The following is an 18,479-nucleotide window of genomic DNA, read 5'->3' as shown; positions in this document are numbered from 1 at the left end:
GCAATTTTCCTAACATAAAGTTCTCGTCGTTTAACTCGACAATGAAATTCTCATTTAAAAGTTAACCTGTAAAAAATAAAAAAAAAGAAAAATTATCTTATTTAAAAATCCGAAGAGAGAGAATGAAATTACTTTTCTATATATCGAACGAGTTAATTAATATTTTGATAAAAGTTTCTTATCATTTTCTACGATAATTATTTTTATCGAATTAGAATAATATAACGTGTCGTATGAATTTGATTTGATAGAAGAACGAATCCACAATGATAATATTAAGAACTATTTATCTTATGTATCTTACATAAGCGCTTTGTACCTACAAGAGTTTCCCTAACTTTTCGCGGAATCCAATTAAAACACGGAACGCATTGCTCCGGGGTTCCATCCTCTTCGTTTTACAACTTCCGACGGGTAAGTACTATTCTTCGTTGGGTATACAACGAAATATATATATATCGTTATTTCGAACTTTTTCAACAAACAACGAATTAATAATAGCCATGGCTTTTCTTTACGCCGGAAATGCCGGAAAACTAAACTCGGTTTGTCTATTACCCATACCTTTTTCACTTGTATTCTTTTGTACGATTAAAACGTGTTTGTTGATAATAATACAATTGTAAAATAACCATGGTCGTTAAATTTGACAAATATATATTATTTCACTCATTAATTAATATAATTGATGAATTTTTTTCATAAAATTTCCAAAATAAATAATTATACGAATGCGTGTAGTTAAATTGATCATTGAATTGAGATAAAAATTAATATGAGTTTATGGGTTAATTATTAAAGACATTTATTATATATATGTAGAAAGAGAGAAAGAAAAAAAAAGATTAAGCATTAATTAAAAGCGCATTTTGATATTGAAATAAATAATGATAATTTTTGAAATGAGGTTAATCGGTTTCGATATTGCGAATTGCGCGGTTGATTTGTCGTCGAATCATCTTCGCTAACTGTCAATCAAATTATCAAAAGTTTGAAAAAGAAAAAAGAAAAAGAGAAAAAAAGAGGACAGGATAAGAAGTAACTTTAGCAAAGAGTCTTTTCTCGTATCCATTAATTAAGAATGAAATATCTATCTTTAAGTTCTTATTAAAGAAACGTATAAACAAGGAATGGATTTTTCTAACGTTAGGGTGACTCTTTCGAAGAGTTCTTTCATTGAAGAGCAGAAGCTCTGGATTCCCTCGAGTCCAGTGGCCGATGGTATGTTCGAACTTGGATGAAACTTTATCGAAAACTTTCTTTTTCTCTGTTGTAGTTGTAGTTGAAAGTTTTACGTCAACGAGAGATGTGAGACTGGGATGATCCACGTTGTCTAGATCTTAAATGGATTTTTAAAGCTTTTTTTCCAGATAATAATAAAAACGAATAACAAATTCAAGAATTCATTTGAAATATTTTAAATATGAAATGATCAAATCCAACTAGAATTATGCACATATATTATAAACAAACAAACAAACCAAAATAAATAAATAATTAACGTGTTAATTTATCTTATATATAAGATCGCGCGTAAATTAATCATTTTTGTTGTGTAAAAATCTTTTCTTCATTTATAAAACAATTTCGAATAAAACGAAATATAACGAATGATCTATCGAGCTACGAGCAATGATCGATGTTCCAGAAAATCCTATTATAGCGACGGTAGAACCGTGTTAATTAAGTATACTCCGTGACGATGAATCAATCCGAATGTAGAACTTTAAACATACCAGCGAATAATATTCAAAGTAGAGACTCAGTGTAAATTTACCACAATACGATATATATATATATATATATCGGTTTGTTTCTGTATAATACGTCGTCCGTTGTAATCTGGATTCGGTCGTTAAACGGCAATATATGCGATGCGAATTCGCAAACGTAAAATGACGTATTATTAAATGTATTTACTATAAGTAATACATATGATGATGATCCCGTGCAACAAATTGGAAAAAAATTTCGAAAGCACGTAACTCACGAATGCGAAAGAACAATACGTAAATGCGAAATATTCAATTTTGTCATTGGAATATACGAAATTATTTTACACAACGTCGACAAATATTTATCAGACAAATTTGTGAAATATAAATCAAGGAAAATCGATGGTTGTTAAATTATTTCGATGAATGATATTTTTCATTCGCCACGTTCCAGCGAAAAATCCAGTCTTCCTTATTGAAACATTTAAAACGCCTAATCATCGGATTAACTTCGTCAAAGTCACACTGGATTATTCGAACACACACACACACGTATACACATAATTCGAAATTCGATAACCCGATTTGAAACAGGAACAAAGGTGCACGAAATCCAACAGGAAGATTGCGCATTTCACTTTTTAAATCTAATAAATTCGCGACAAAAAAAATAATCGGTATATTTAAATTCGAATAAATTTAACATAAAATCCAGATTGTGCATTGAAATGCGTATTCAAAATTAAATGAAACAGTGAGACAACTGATTAAAAGTCATAGATTAAATGCATCAACATATTCATGGAGGCAAGGAGAGATCAACAAGGGTCACGTATACATCAGCTAATAAACGAGTATTGTAATAAAATTCAAATATTCTAATAAACAAGCATTTGTATCGTCAAAAGGAAACTTTTTAAATGTTTTTTCGAAAAGACAGACGTCTACAGTCGATGTTTAGTTCTCGAACAGTAACACAGTCTCATTTTACAAATATAAAATATTATAAACGCGTTGGGGTGTTTTGTTTTTTAATGTTCTTTTGTTTACGTTAGTAGTTCGTTTATGTATCTTATCTTGCAATTGTGTGCATTGAACGAGCTTCCTGCATCGGTAAAGTTATAACTTAGTTATTAGTTACTATGATAGAAATTTAAGAATCGTTCCTCTTGAAACTGTTCATATATTTTTCCTCCCTAGCGGTCCTCTTATTCTCTTCCCTCATTCGATTTCTATGTACTTCCTTACGCTTTACGTTCGCAAGAAAGAAAACCGTATTGTCATACGTTTCGGAATATCATATCCACGAATAAACGTGTGCATATACCATGAATGTATGTATGTAGGATAAATGTGTGTGTGTGTGTGTAATATACATATCACGTATCTACAATAAAAACTGATGTATATGTTAATGTTAATTTTTAAATTATTTCATATATATATATTTATCAAATAAATATAAGAGCATACGTATTGTAGGATTATCGCAATATGTTTGTATAGAAATTTTTTTGGAAATATTTCATTATTTCGTGTCAATGATATTTCATGAATTAACTGAATTATACGATTTAATATATACGACATATATACAATACATATTTGCATTTGCATATACATATACATATGTATGTTTATATATGGGTAAGAACAAACATAAACACATGCGAATAACGCAAGCGATGTTATTTACGAGCAGAGGGTTTGCCCCGTGGTGCCAATCGTAATTGTTAATTTAATTAATTTACGAGCGATAACAATAAGAAATCGATAAAGTGTTGCAACCAATAATTGGTGAACGCTAATTTTGGTACCTGGTGTAAACCGTATGTTCCTCTCTCTATCTCTCTCTCTCTTTCCCTCTTTCTTTCTCTCCCCTTTTCTCCCTTTCTCACCCTAGTGATTCTATGTTTCTATTTCTCTTTCATAGGATTCCTCGTTGCTCTTGTTATCGTTATGCGAACGAATACAGCATGGTATTGTAAGCGACATAAATTGGAATCGCTCGATCGTTTGATCCAATTTCTGAATTCATAGTAGTTTACGTGTTTCGGCCTTGATACGATCTATCGATCTCGAGATATCGTTTTTCTCCAAGTTTATGCTAAATTTGTACGTTCCAAACGATCCGATAAGTTTAACACATTTTTTTTTGTTTTTGTTTTTTCTATACTTCAATAGTAAAATTTCATTTAAATGCATACGTGAGTATATATATATATATGTGTATGTAAACGGTATTGACTTGTATATAATCAATTTTTCGTTGATGCGAAATCACGAATAACGGGATATAATATTATTTGTTTTAATAGAAATGAAACTATAGGAAATGGGAAATTGATTGGTGCAGATCGAAGCGACAGTGTATCGAGTACGATGTCATAAACGGGTAGACTTTAGTGACATAATTAAAAATGACGTAATCATTGCAGGACGTATGACGGACAATTTAAATCAGTTGTGTGTGTTTCGAAAGCAAACAGAAAGAAAAAAAAAACAACAAAAGACTTGATACAATTTTTAATAAATCACCTCCTGTGTTTCCTCGTTTTATTTTTCTTCTTTTCATTTTTGGTTTTTTTTTCTTATTTTTTAATTTTCTCATTCTGTTCTAAAGACTACACGTGAAGGAAGAGAGGATCAATAACGATAATTAAATGAATAATATCAGACCGAGTAATATAAGCCAATAAATACGATTTGGGAAACGTAGACTTTGCTGGAAGAAAGATGGGGGATGGGATTGGGGTTTTGGGTAAATTGTTAATTCAATACGGGGATAGATGAAAATATTTAAATGGATAATTCGAAGGTGGATAGTTGTTAGTTAATTAATTAGATGCAAATGTATATAAACGTTAATAGCCGTTGTTAAACTTGATTTCATTTATCGGCCAATCGTAAAAGTTCATCGGTAATACTGTCCCGGTGTAAATCTCGAACAAGTTCATTATTATCGATCATTGAAATGGTTTCGATCGTGAAAGTAGTAAAGCTTCAGGTTAGATCATGGTATAATATTTCTCTCTCTCTCTCTCTCTCTCTTTTTCTCTTTCCTTTTAACTAACGGTAACAAGCTTTCTTTGATCGTTGATCTTTCGCATACTAAAACTTACGAAAGAGAATGAGAAAAAATGGGATGAGAACGGTGGAAGGGAGGGTGGGAGGGGAAACGGAGAAGTCGTTAAAAGTCAAATTTACGATTCGAGGAAGCTTTGTCGAGATGGCGACTTCTTCTTGGCACTAAATACGCTCTTACATTTGTCAGTTCTTTTTTTTTGTTATTAGAGAGAAAGAGAAAGAACAAAGTGAAGAAAACAGAAGACACCAGGTATATTCTTACTTTCAAATATTATGCATCCTCAATGTGCTTATTACTTTTACGTATTTTCATGAATACGTATGTGTACGTACATTCTTGTCTATAAATTTGTGTGTGTGTGTGTGTGTGGAGTATGTATAAAGCGTTATAGTTTGAAAATTGTAGCAAGAAGGATGGTCCCGACAAGAGGAAGTAGAACGTGCGTGCGCACGCGTGATGCAGGCCGGTGCATTAACTAGCAAACTTGCGACAGTATGACAAATGATCTTCGAGGTCATTCGCGTGCGGCCATCCACCGTAAAGTCACAGACATGTAACCCTTCTCTCTCTCTCTCTCTCTCTCTCTCTTTCTCTCTATATATGTACTTGTGTGTGGGTGTGTGTTATGCGAGAGCATCGTAATGATCGTACTTAGATTATCGAAAAAGCACTAATAGTTTGTGCGACACGTTTACGTGAAACAATTTATTATCGGTACTTTTAAAACATCTAAGTAGAAAAAAGAAAGAATGAAAAATAGAGAAAAAAAAGAAAGGTAAAAACCCCCACGAATAATAATTAGTCTCGGCCTCGTGGTTAAAACGAAATATAGTATGTTGCCAATTAAAAATTATCTATCGCATTAAAAGAAATATAATAATTGAAAATTAAAAAAAGAAAAAAAAATACAAAGAAATAATAATTTGTTAAAAGTAAATGGTAAAAAAAAAAGAAAGGATTATTCGTATATAAATCAATTTAATATTATTATATTGATTTATGTTTAACGCACCATAGATCAAATTTGTATAGAAATGTCAGGATGGTTGCATGAGGAATCTCGATCAGGATTGCAGAATGATCGACGAAGATCGTCGCATATATATATATATATATATATATATAGTTTTCAAAACTAAATCTATATAGATAGATAAAATCCAAAAAAAGAAAGGAAGAGAGAGTAAGATAATCCAAGAAGCTTTCTGTTTCGGTTTGCTTCGAAGAATGGGAGATGTAGTATGGTAACAGGGGATGGAAATAGGGTTCCACGTATAATAGAAAAGTGTCGGATAGAAATAGAAGAAAATAGATATACCAATGAAGAAATAAAGTGTGATCGTGGAAAAGAAAATCGTGGCTTTAACATTTTACTGACCGCCCTCTCAAACAACGATGGCTGTTTTTCGGCCTACACTAGCGCCCGGGAGTATCTGTTTGTTTCGTATGCTCAGAGAGAGAATTGTCCGATTTCTATTATTACAGAATATATTAGTATATACAGAATATTACATGATAGAATAATTAGATTAAATAAAATATTGATAAGAACAATGCAACAAAAACGATTGTTCGGTAAGTGTGGGCAATAAAAAAGCCGATTAATAGTCATTCGGTCGGTCAGCGTTGTTGATATAAAAAAAGCCGATTAATAGGCGATCGGTCAGAGAAAAGTGTGTTAATCTCGAAGAAATGATGCGAAAGGGGGAAAGTAGGAGGGTGGGAGGATAAACGACGGTGGCGCCCTCGGAGCACTGGCGGGAGAGTTTGTCGTTAAAGGTTTCTTCGGCTTCGGTTTTCAGCTTCGACTTCCGCTTCGGCGTCGGCGTCGGCCGACGTCGCGACGGTGATGGTGGTGGGGGTGGCGGCGGCGGATTCGCGGTGGTGGGGGTGCGTGGCGTGAAGCGCCGAGTCCGATCTACCTTAGTCGACGTCAAGCCGTCGCGACGCGTGCGTCTTCTCTCATTGTCGTTTTCCCGTATCTCGCGAGACTCGCGTGTTCTCCGCGGGCGCGCAGCGTGTCGCGAGCGTGTGCCCACCTGTTCGCACCGGAAAGAGAAGGAGAGGAGAAAGAGAAAGAGAAAGAGAGAGAGAGAGAGAGGAGAGAGAGGAGAGAGAGAGAGAAGATCGTCGTCTACCATCCTTTACCATCTAATCCCTTCCTCCCGTTCCCCCCTTTTTCTTACACGATCCATTACGCATCCTTGCACATCCTTTTCCAAATCGAGATCCAATCGTCTAATTCATCCCCCTCCCCCCGGTTCCTCTCCTCCCCCATTCCAATTCTTCTTTTCTTTTTTTTTTCCTTTTTACCCATCGAATTTTATAAACTTTGTTTCTTTTCCTTTTCCTTTGAAATCTTCGTCAAATTTTTTTGTCCTTTCCCCATCGTTTTCTACTATTACTATTACTTGGAAATTTGGTGTGCCGAGAGATACGTTAATTTTTGTCGGTATTTCGATTTTACTTTGATTATTCTCAACTGTTACATCTACGAACGAGAGCGGGGGGGGGGCAAAAGGGGGATAAGGAAGTAAAACTTTCGTACGTTTGCGTTACAAATGTAAAAGTCAGTTTCGAGGAGCATCGAATATATCTTTGGAAAAAGGAAGGAAGTAAGGAAGGAAGGATTTTTGACTACTTGGTGGAACAAAGAGGAACGTTAATAACCCCCCTCGTCACTTATTGTGATTTTTTTTTTTTTTTCTTTTTCTTTTCCCCCGTTTCGATAGTTCCGTCGTTCCTTATATGTTTGATTTTTTGTTTTTTTTTTCTTTCTTTCATTTCGTAAAAGTGAAAAAGGAAGAGGTAAAAAACACAACTCTCGAGTGGTGGTGTCGTCAATGTCATCGTCGTCGTGCACCACGTCGCCGTTCGTGAGCCTCGCCTTTTAACCCGAGGCTCGCGAGCAGTGATCTAAGACACCCGGTGTTTCATATCGTGTGAAATGTGTTTTCTTCTATACTCTGGACTTTGATAATTAGTCAAGTGTTATAAGAAGAAGAAGAAGAAGAAGAAGAGATAAGAAGATAGAAGAATAAAAAATAACGTTGAAACGGAGGAGCGTGGAAAGTTCGTGGATCTTTATTATGGTCATCTGGTACGTTGCATTGTTTATTATAATTATGCATATCTATAATAATATTTTAACACGTGTATATATATATATATGATATATATATGTATGTACGTTTATTCGATCTCCGTATTACTTTGTTCACTTTAATTTCAATCTTTTTTTTCGTAACCGAGATGGTTCCAGGCATATTTGTTAAATTTCTTTATTTTAGTTTATTCCCCTCTCCCTTCCTTTCATCCCCCTTTCTCTCTCTCTCTCTCTCGCTCTCACTCTCCGTATATTTTTTTTCTTTTTTCATTTCTTATTTTTATTCTCCCCAAAAAAAAAAAACACGCAAATAAAAACGCGTAACATGTGCACGCTGACTTGAACGGAAACTCATGCACGCTCGCTCGCTCGCTCGCTCAGCTCGTGTGTTTCCTCTATTTCCTTTTTTTCTTTTTTTTTTGTTATATTATTAATTGAATTCGTTGGGTCCACGAGTATAATGACCACGTTCTCACGTTCTATTATCATACTGCCACGCGTCGCCCTTTTTCTCTTTTTTCTTTTTCTTTTATTTATTCAGTCAGAAACATATTTGATACTCGTGTTTTTCTCATCGACTACACGTATGGAAGTTTATGTTAAATGGATCGTGACGATCAGATCGAACACAACAGCCAACCCAAGGATCGAACGCATTTAGTATTCCGTATTAACATAATACGTCTTGGAACATCTGGTACGCATGAGTACGAGATAACGCGTACGATTCTTTACAGTTTCTCTTTTTTTTTTCTCTTTTTCTATCTTTTTAATTTACAAATATTTATATAACTCATTTCCATTGAAGAATCACTTTGATATAATTACGAAACTGATATATATCTTACGATATCGCGAGTTTAAAATTAATAAATACTATTACACGATTTTGACGATTCTAAACGTTTAATAATATTATCTTCATTATATTTTTTTTTATTAATATATATATATATATATATCATTTAACTTTTGACGAAAAATCGTGTGTTAATATGTTCGTTTCATTTTTTTCTTTTTTGTATTTTTTAACATTAGTAGCAAATATTTGTACAAATTAATATTGATACAATTAAAATGTTTATTATTCGTTAAATGATGATAATCTTCGACGTAACGATGTAACATTCACCACCTGTGTATACTATATATGTATGTGTGTGTGTTTCTATGTGTGTATGTGAAAGCACGTAAAAGAAAACGCATTCTACCTTTGTCCTAAACTTTTCCGATGTTTCTAACACGATGTGTCGATGATGACGACGACATACAACGTGCCGACGTTCGATAACAGTTCTCTTTTGTTACTTTGCATAATATCTATTAATGTCGACTATGTTAATACACTGCACCTCACGTTGGTTGTCCTCTCTTTCAATGACGAGCAGTTTCTTTTTCACATTGACACATCATCGTTGGCCTTCTTGACGTTATGATTATGGTATATTATTAGTTTTTTTACCATTGTTTTTCTTTCCTTTATTTTTTACACTTCTCTTAGCAAATCTCGGTCAATATTTTTTGTCTTTTTTTTTTTTTTTTAATTACGAATGTTGATTTAAGTGCTCATCGAATTGTTTTCTTTTTAATTATATTATACTTTAAAACGTGGTATATTTTTTTGTGTGTTTTATTTTTTTTTTTTTCTTTCAGCACACATCACATTTAACGTTTTTATATAATTTAAATGTTTATTTTTATTTGTCAAATATGAGTGTCAAAATTTGTCTGATTAAAACCAAATTTAAGCGTAATGATATTTTAATAAGGAAAAAAAAAGAAAACGATAGTAGATCTTTATCGGCACAATTGTTACTCCATTTAATTTTCTATCTTACGCATTTAAAGCAGACAGACAGACAGACAGACAGATGAGAAGATGTGTTTTATTGTTAGTGTTTCTAACCGCCAAATCCTTGACTTACATTTCTATTTTGTTCACACGCGAAAAATCGTCTAAGGGTCGTAGTCGATCCTTTGTTTCTACTGGCACGTAGCTTTATGGCGACACGTGACGTTTGTGCAAAAGTAAAAGAGACCGAGAACGATAGTGAGAGTGGTGAAATAGTAAAAAAAAGAATAAACGGTGAGAGAGAGAGAGAGAAAGAGGATCCTGTGGAAAAGTAGAAACGAGGGAACGATAGAAATCGCCACGATTCTACTCGTTTTCTATTTTATTTCTAGTTTTCTCGATCTATCTATCGCATAAACGAAATATTACTAAAAAATCAACTCATATGATAAATCTTAGGCAAATTTTAAATAATATTTATTTAGTATTTCTCTCGTCCAAAAATTACAATTTTTAATGATAAAATTGAACAGGGAACTTGGACATGAAAGAAGTAGAACTTAGTTTGATTTAGTTGGACGTTTCGTTCCTTTATTGGGACTTCTTCAGCAACTTAATTTTTACAGTTCAGCGTCTTTTTTCATTGAGTAGACATACATTTTTCTTTTTATTAATATTCAAAACACAAAACATCTAAACTTCGTTAAATTGATCGTTATTATTTAAGTTGATCGTTATTAAGTTAAATATAAAACTTGTTGAGGAACTTAAATAATAACGATCAATTTAACGAAGTTTAGATGTTTTGTGTTTTGAATATTAATAAAAAGAAAAATGTATGTCTACTCAATRAAAAAAGACGCTGAACTGTAAAGATCAAGGTAACATGTAAAAAAATKATATATTGTATGAGCCTCATGTATGTCGTAATATAAGAAATAATAATAAAATAAAATTTCTAGTTGCTGAAGAAGTCCCAATAAAGGGACGAAACGTCCAACTAAATCAAACTAAGTTCTACTTCTTTCATGTCCAAGTTCCCTGTTAAATTTTATCATTTAAATAATATATTTCGCTAAATTATTTACTCCCTTTCGTTTAGCGCTTATTCGTCGTTTTTTACGAAAGAAAATGTATTTTTTTTTTGATCGTAGGAAAAAGAAGAAATAAATGTTCATTTCTTGTGTAAAATTTTTCATTTTTATTTTATTTTATTTTAATTTCTTTTTAGTTTCTTTTTTTTTTTATTTCTCGCATTAGATTATTCCATACGAGATATCGTATGCAAAACTTACGTAAATAAATGAGAAATTTCCTTTGGTACGTGCATGGAAACTTAATATATATATTTCTATCATATATATGCATGAATCGAAATTGCGCGTTACTTTGAAAATGTTTACTCTATTTACTTGCGCATAGCTTAACGCGAGCAAATTTCTTATCGCGAAAACACAAAGCTATTAGTTATTTATAAATCTAATTTAAATGATTTTATTTTCACATGTGTCATTGACAATTCAAATAAATGATAAATCTCGATATAGAAATCTATATAAGTTTCGTCTTGTTATATTTCTTTTTATTATTTTATTTTTACTTTCGTAGAGTATAAAATCAAACGAAATATATTATTCGTATAAATAAATTGAAAAAAAGAAATAATACGACCGTGCGTGTTAAATGAAAATGATGTAATAATAAGTAATGATGCAAATGTTTTCCTGGTAAGTGTTTAATCGGAACGAACAAAATATAAATCAAATGATTTATCGAAAAGAAAAAAAACCTTTATCGATAATGAAATATTTTGTTCGATCGGTTGATTTCTGCCATTATCGTTGAGCTGGTGTTCGTCATGGTTACTGCTACTGTTGCTGCTGCTTGTGTACACAAGTTCATTCGTTTCTGCATCATAGCGTGTGAACTGGCTTTAGATAAGCCGAGTAACGACCGGGTAACCTTTCTTTCCTTATCATTATTTTCTTTTCCTAACGATCTAAACGATCTTATAAAAAAAGCTTAATGCTTTCGCGGGCAAGGTCATCATCCAACCAGAAGAAGTTTCATCTTAACGCGAATTCTAATATAATAGAAAATATTCGATTGATTATAATTGAATATTTCTAATTTAATGATTAATATTAAAATCATTAAAACGTATTAACGATATTTAATTTATATATATATATATATTTCTAATAATTACATTACAAAATTATATTATCCAATCATTGTAAAAAATTGTCAAATAATCAAAATCTATCAATAATTGAATCAATATCAAAGAAAAATACGATAAACACGGGTGTACACGTGAAAAAAACAAAATTAACATAAAGTAGTATAACGTGTAGGTATCTGTTTTCTTGTACAATAAGAAAATCAGGTGTTTTTGATGGATAGAGAATTATATCGAACAAAAGAAAGGGAAAGGGCTATAGCAAAGAGTTAGACGATTGATAAAAGGAAGTGAAGAAGGGGTTAGGGGTTGAAAGAGAGAGAGAGAGGGGCTAGATTATGATAGAAAATAGAAGAAAACAGAAAGGAAAAAGATAAAAAGATAAAAAGTGGTAGTGCGAGTGAGAGTGAGATTGAAGTATATACACCCCGTGAAAAGAAAAGAAAACGAAAACGAAAAGAAAAATAAAAGATGGAAGGAAAGTTACATCCGGTTAGGTGAGCTTGTGCCAAGCAATTCCGCGTAACGACATCGATAATGCTCGACATTGCGACTCGCTTCGGAAATTGAAATTTCGTAGTCGTCCTCGTCTTCCTTTCGTCTTTTCTCTCCTATCCACCCTCTCGACGCCCCCTCCAATCCCACCCTTGGTTCTTCTCCTCCTCATCTTAGTCGTGGTAGTCGAATACTTCTCATTCGAGGAAGGATCGGAACAGAACGGAAGACTGGAACACGAAGGGAGACATTGAAGGGTTTCCTATCTAACTCAGTAAATTAGACGAGGAGACTTAACGATCCTGCAACCGGGAAATGATTTACCACCACTGGTGAAGAGGAAGAAAAAAAGGAAGAGGTAGGAAGAGGAGGAGGAAGAAGAAGAAGGCAAAGAAAAACTGAAATGGAAAGCCAAACTGAAAGAGAAAGAATTAGAGTGTGAGAGAGAGAGAATGAGTTTATTTTTGGGTTGAATATCGTGTTTATTTCTTTCTATTCAATTTTTTTTTTTTGCAAAGGAACAAACGAGGGGTTTTTATACTTTTTATTGATTCGAATTAATTATCGGAAAATTTGTTTGTGGAATAAATGGATAAGTGTAATGTGTTGTGATATGTCATTCTGGTCACTGGTATTCATTTATTTTTCTTTTTGTTTTATATTTTAATACTATACTTATACAGATATTTCACGTGTATATCTCGTTGCAAATGATCACTTTTAAAATAGAACAAATTATATATATCTTAATATAAAATATGATTTAAGTCAATTATAATAGCAAACGAAATAGTTCGTTTCATTTGGAAATGAATGATGTATACATTTGAATACATTTTTCAACGAATTTGTTTAACAAATTACAAGGTTTAGGGTAAGTTCATTAGATGATAGGTTGTGGTAGGTTGAAAAGAAAAAAAAAAAAGAAAAAGAAAATAATGAAAGAAAAAAAAAAGAATTGGATATAAATGAAATACAAATAGAAATCAAATATCAATTTTGTATATTTTAATAACGTTTGCCAGCAGATAGATACCATCAACACGTTAAACGCGACGAATGAAATAATTTCTTTTTTTTTTTTTTATAGATCTATTTACAATTGCTATGCAATCGAATGTGAAAAATAACAAAAAAAGAAAAAAGAAAAAAAAATAAACATATCTAGTACGAGAATTTTTATATGATATTTTAAAAAATGAATAAAACAAAATGGAAAAATTATATGATTGATAAAATGTGTAAATGCGTATTGGAAAGAAAATAAATGTAAATTGAAGTATGTTTGATGTTTTTTACGGAATGAGAAAGAGACGGAGAGAGAGAGAGAGAGAGAGAAAGAGAGAGGAAACATAAGAAAATTTAAATGATTCATAGTCGACGATACGGACAGCGTGTACAAGTGTTGAGAAACTCACGCACGTTTGGCCTAATTCCAAGTTTTCCCAAAGGCCGCAGTCGCCATCCTTCGAAATTCGTCAAAGTTTTCTAAAGAACATTTGCTCTATCATTTAACCACGGTCATCATCATAGAGCATATCGAAAGTGGTGCGAATTACACCGTTAACAAGTTACGGAAAATCCGTGTAACTAATCGCAATCTTGTTATTTTAACGATACAGAACACACACACACACACACACATTACTGTTTTAACTAAACGATATCTTATTTTTAGTAGAAAACTATTTTCTCGAATGTGATCACAAAAATCAAAAATTAAATATAATAAATAATTGAACACGCGATATGAGATGAGGGTTCCGTGCCTAATCGTTTTTCTCTCTCTCTCCTCGATTGTTTTCGTTAAAAATTTCATCAGAGATATTTAACAATAAATGTATCTCGTAAGACGATTTATAGAAAAACAAAAAAAAGAAAAACATTAAATTAATAATAAAATCTCTCTAACGTTCTCTTTTTCTTTTCTGTTTTCTTTTCTTTTGTTCACGATTAATTAAACAAAAAAATGCAATTCGAAAGATATGATAATTCATTTTTATTATGTTTCGGTCAACGTTAAGTTAAAACCTTTGGTCATGTTTGAAATGTTGTTTATAACAATGACGTATGACAGCACATTTGGTAATAACACGAGTTGTTTGCGGAGAATAATCGGTTATGTAATTACTTTTGCCTCGTAATAGTCCAAATCGATTTGTACGTTCCCTACCCTTCCTCACCCCCGTCTCACTCTCACTCTCTCTCTCTCTCGTTCATCAACAAACTCCTCTGTACACCACCACCACCACCACCACCACCACCACCACCACCCACAGACCTCTCCTCTACTTCGTTCTTTCTCTGCTGTCCTTTATCTTTTTTCTTTTTTTTTTCTTTTTTTTTTTTATTCTCTTCTCGTTTAAAAGAGAGGGATAATCGAAGAATTCGCGGTATATCAAGGACGTAATAACCATTTTGAAACGAAAGTGGCTTACTCGCCAACGTTCACCGTGTCGTCGAATCTCATTTTCCTGCTTTCGATTGGCTTTTTCATTGTTCCCAAATTAATCGCAAAATTTGACATAGCGAAAAAAAGAAAGAGAGAGAGAGGGAGAGAGGGATGGTTCGTTTTGCGAGACAGCCAATCTATTACCCTTCTGACCATTGATCATATCGCACATTGAATTTCGTCGCAGTTGTCCCAATACAAACGAAAAACAACGAACCACTATTTCTCTTTATCTCTTTTACATTACTATGTGGTTTTAATCGTACTCGAAACCACATAATTTCTACGTTGCGTTAAACCCAGTCTGTTGTTTTTCTTTCTTTGTTTGCTACGGAATTTTAGAAAATTAGAAACACAAAAATTACTCCACGTACGTTTTCGAGAAATTTTCATTGTTTCTTTTTTTTTTTTTCTAATAAAGGAATAACGCATCATTTTTGTTGTCAAAAAGAATAATTCTTCTTTACGTTAACGCGTTGTTTAAGTGTTATTTATGATTTCAGTAACAAGGGTTTAATATATTTGAAATGAAATATTGAAATAAAAGTAAAAGGATAGGTTCATTTACGAAATGACACGATAATTTCTTGATTAAGTTTCAATTTACGCGTGTAACTTGTATTATTATCATATCATCTATCCCTGATTAAACATCCTCCGTTACGTTCCATTATTATCTTGTCCAGCAACGCGATTATTATTAGGTAACGTTCAAATAATTATACTATAATATATCTAACGTTTACTCGATCAGTATGCTCATTAAAATCGATACCAATTTCTATCATTCTTATAGAAAAATATATTTATTAAATATATCACATACACACACACACATATATGTTTCCATTACATTTCTTATAAAGAAAATTTAGAAAAATATTTAAAAAAATAATCATCGGGAGTATTTTAAAAAAGGTTCACAATCGAATAGAAAAAAAAAAAATGTGAATTTTCCAATTGTTTAAAATAAAAAGAGAGAGAGAAACAAAATATTCTAAAGACAAAGGGGAAACACGTATAAGAATTTATAAAAGATTGATAATAAAATAAAATAAAGAAAGAAAAAGAAAACATTGTAAAAGGAAGTTGAAGGGGTGGGTTTTATATTTTTTCTTGAGTAATTTTCGATATAAGGAAATAAATAGATATTCTTATTTTGATGAGGGAAAGAAAAGGTTGGTGAAATAAAAACGAGAACGTTGAAAAAATGCAACGATGCCTATTGCGACGAGAAGGAACGAGATGTGGCTTGTGGTTTAGGAGCTGTTCATGAAATCCACGAACGATGTCTGGCTATGCACGCGAGGAAAACCACTTCAGTTCCCTTGCAAAAGTGCTTACGTTGCTTCAACGTAGAATACTACGGTGGAAAAGATTGCGAACTGTCGAGGTTTTGGGTTTCACCCTTCTTCCTTCCTTCCTTCCTTCCTTCCTTCCTTCCTTTCTTTCTTTTTTTTTCTCCTTCTTTTACTCTCTTTCTTTCATTCTTCTTGGTTGGTCTCTCGTTTCTCGTAAAAACCAAATTCGTGGTAAACTACCTCCTTCTTTTGCCACCGTATAGTGCGAGAACAGTTCTCTCAAATGTTTTATTCGCGTATCGTATCGAAAAAGAAAAAAAAAGGGAAACAATATTCTGATCGTTTATTTATTTGTCCCTTTTTTCTATTTTTTTTCTCTCTCTCTCTCTCTCTCTCATTTTTAGATATCGTATATAAATTTATATCTTTCGTAACGTATGTTATACTGTTCAATAGGAAATCGTACGAGCTCTCTTTTCGTTTTAAGATTAAATTATATGTAATGTAATTAAAATGAATTTGATTATCTGTAAGAGGTATTATTAACCCTTCTTTGCATGATTTTTTCTTTTTTTTTAAAATAAATCAGGGTGATGTAATTAATGCTCTAGATTAAAGGAAAAATATTTAAAAAAATCCTAGTGCTATTTTTTGACAACTGCGTTTTGTTGTACGCAATAGTCGCTTAAAAAGTTGCCAGCAACAACAAATATACATTACAAGGGTTTTGAGTACCTTTTTCTTGTTGACTAAATATTATGATTGAAATTTCCATCATCATGCAAAGAAGGGTTAATTCGTACAACGAGAGATCGTTGATAATCGTCTTCTTTATCACATTGTTTTCTTTTTAAACATCAAAGTATTGAAAAACGCATTGGTTTTATAAAAGTTTGGGAAAAAAGATTTCGATAATTTTTTTCTTGTTAACGCAATTTTAATTCTCATTCGATTATCGTAAATAAATTATAGAAGAAAAATATGTTTATTACAGATAAATATAAATACGTTCGAAAGAAAATTTCGTATGGATAGAGAAAAAAGATAAATTCGATTAAAAATATAATGTCGTTGATGAAAAAGAAACAAAATCGTTGGTTTTTTTTATCGGTTATATTTTATAATGAAAATATTAAAAAAGAGAATAAAAAATGCATTGAATAAACTCGTTGGATAACGTTTATATGCACTCCGTAAGATTTATTAAAGAAATTAGTTTTGATAAACAGTAACCGTTGATTACATCGACCTTTCCGAGAAAATTATAATGATCGAATTATTTCTTTACGTATATTATGTTTACTCTTATTTCAAACACTCGAGAAACAGTCACAGCTCGACTGTCGTATTATAAACACGTATGTCAACGATGCGTGTTCGGTAAGAATATAATTGTTTGGTTTAATCTAATCAATCTCGTAATTAATTATAAAATTATTATTATCATTCTTACATCTCGATTCACCAGTTTTTTTCTTATTTTCTATTAGATTTATTTGTGTAATTTTCAATCAAATCATAAATCGATTTTTGTACGGAACAAAGCGGATTTATTTAAACAACATTTTCTTTTAAATATTTCAAACAAATTGTTTAATCAATTATTCGCTTTGTATAATATGTGATTGAACTTTTTACAGTTTTTTAACGATGACAAAATTATTTTGAAAGTTTTTTTTTTTTTTTGTATTAGGATATCGAATAAATTTATAAAATGTGTTTCAAAAATGTAATAAAAAAATTATTTCATAAAATTTGTATATTATATTTTTTAATATTTTTTATTATCCGTAGCAACGCTCGTCATCGTCATTGGTGGTTTCTCTTCGTCGTCGTCATCGTTGTTGTTCGTAAATCGATAAGAAAAGAAATAGGAAGCACTTTGGTGCATTTATCGAATTCACCATACTTACTACCGATTGGTTCACTTTTAAAATAGTAACGCATCGCGTGTCGTGTCCAGTTATAAAAGATTCATTTGCGTTCACCGATATGCGTGTTCTGTGACCCTTGACAACAGAATTGATTCATTCCATCATTTATTTCTGATTGCTCATCGACTTGTATCGTTGATAAAAATCAGCTACGTCACAAATTTATTTATGGTATTTTCTACGACAGTTTCTGGTTGCTTTCATTTGAATAAAAATCTTATCCATTTTATAAGATTGATATTCCCCAGTTTCTTTTTTTTTTTTTCTTTTTTTCTTTTTTTTTATACACTAAACGTAACCATAATTATTATTTTTCTTTTTTCACTTTTTAGCTAGAGTTCTTTTTCTTTTTTCATTCTCAGCATATAATTGTATTAACCCATTGCACTTAGAATTATATTTCAATTTCTTTTT

General features: G+C 31.9%; 1 protein-coding gene across 4 annotated transcripts in view; it reads left to right on the top strand.

Annotated features, from left to right (window-relative positions):
* The first annotated feature begins 6,720 nt into the window (after positions 1-6,720).
* Positions 6,721-18,479, top strand: part of LOC106787879 (CUGBP Elav-like family member 2) — a 376,528-nt gene continuing 364,769 nt past the window's right edge. For all 4 annotated transcript variants that reach the window (XM_014750616.1, XM_014750613.1, XM_014750614.1 and 1 more), the window contains exon 1: positions 6,721-7,903. In XM_014750616.1, the coding sequence (XP_014606102.1) occupies positions 7,893-7,903 (11 nt within the window). In that variant the 5' untranslated portion in view covers positions 6,721-7,892. The remainder of the gene's footprint in view (positions 7,904-18,479) is intronic.

This window comes from Polistes canadensis, unplaced genomic scaffold, assembly GCF_001313835.1.
Source record: "Polistes canadensis isolate GaletaPanama2010 unplaced genomic scaffold, ASM131383v1 scaffold_118, whole genome shotgun sequence".
Lineage (NCBI taxonomy): Eukaryota > Metazoa > Arthropoda > Insecta > Hymenoptera > Vespidae > Polistes > Polistes canadensis.
The sequence above is the reverse complement of the archived record's forward strand: the minus strand, read 5'-3'. Positions and strand labels throughout refer to the sequence as shown.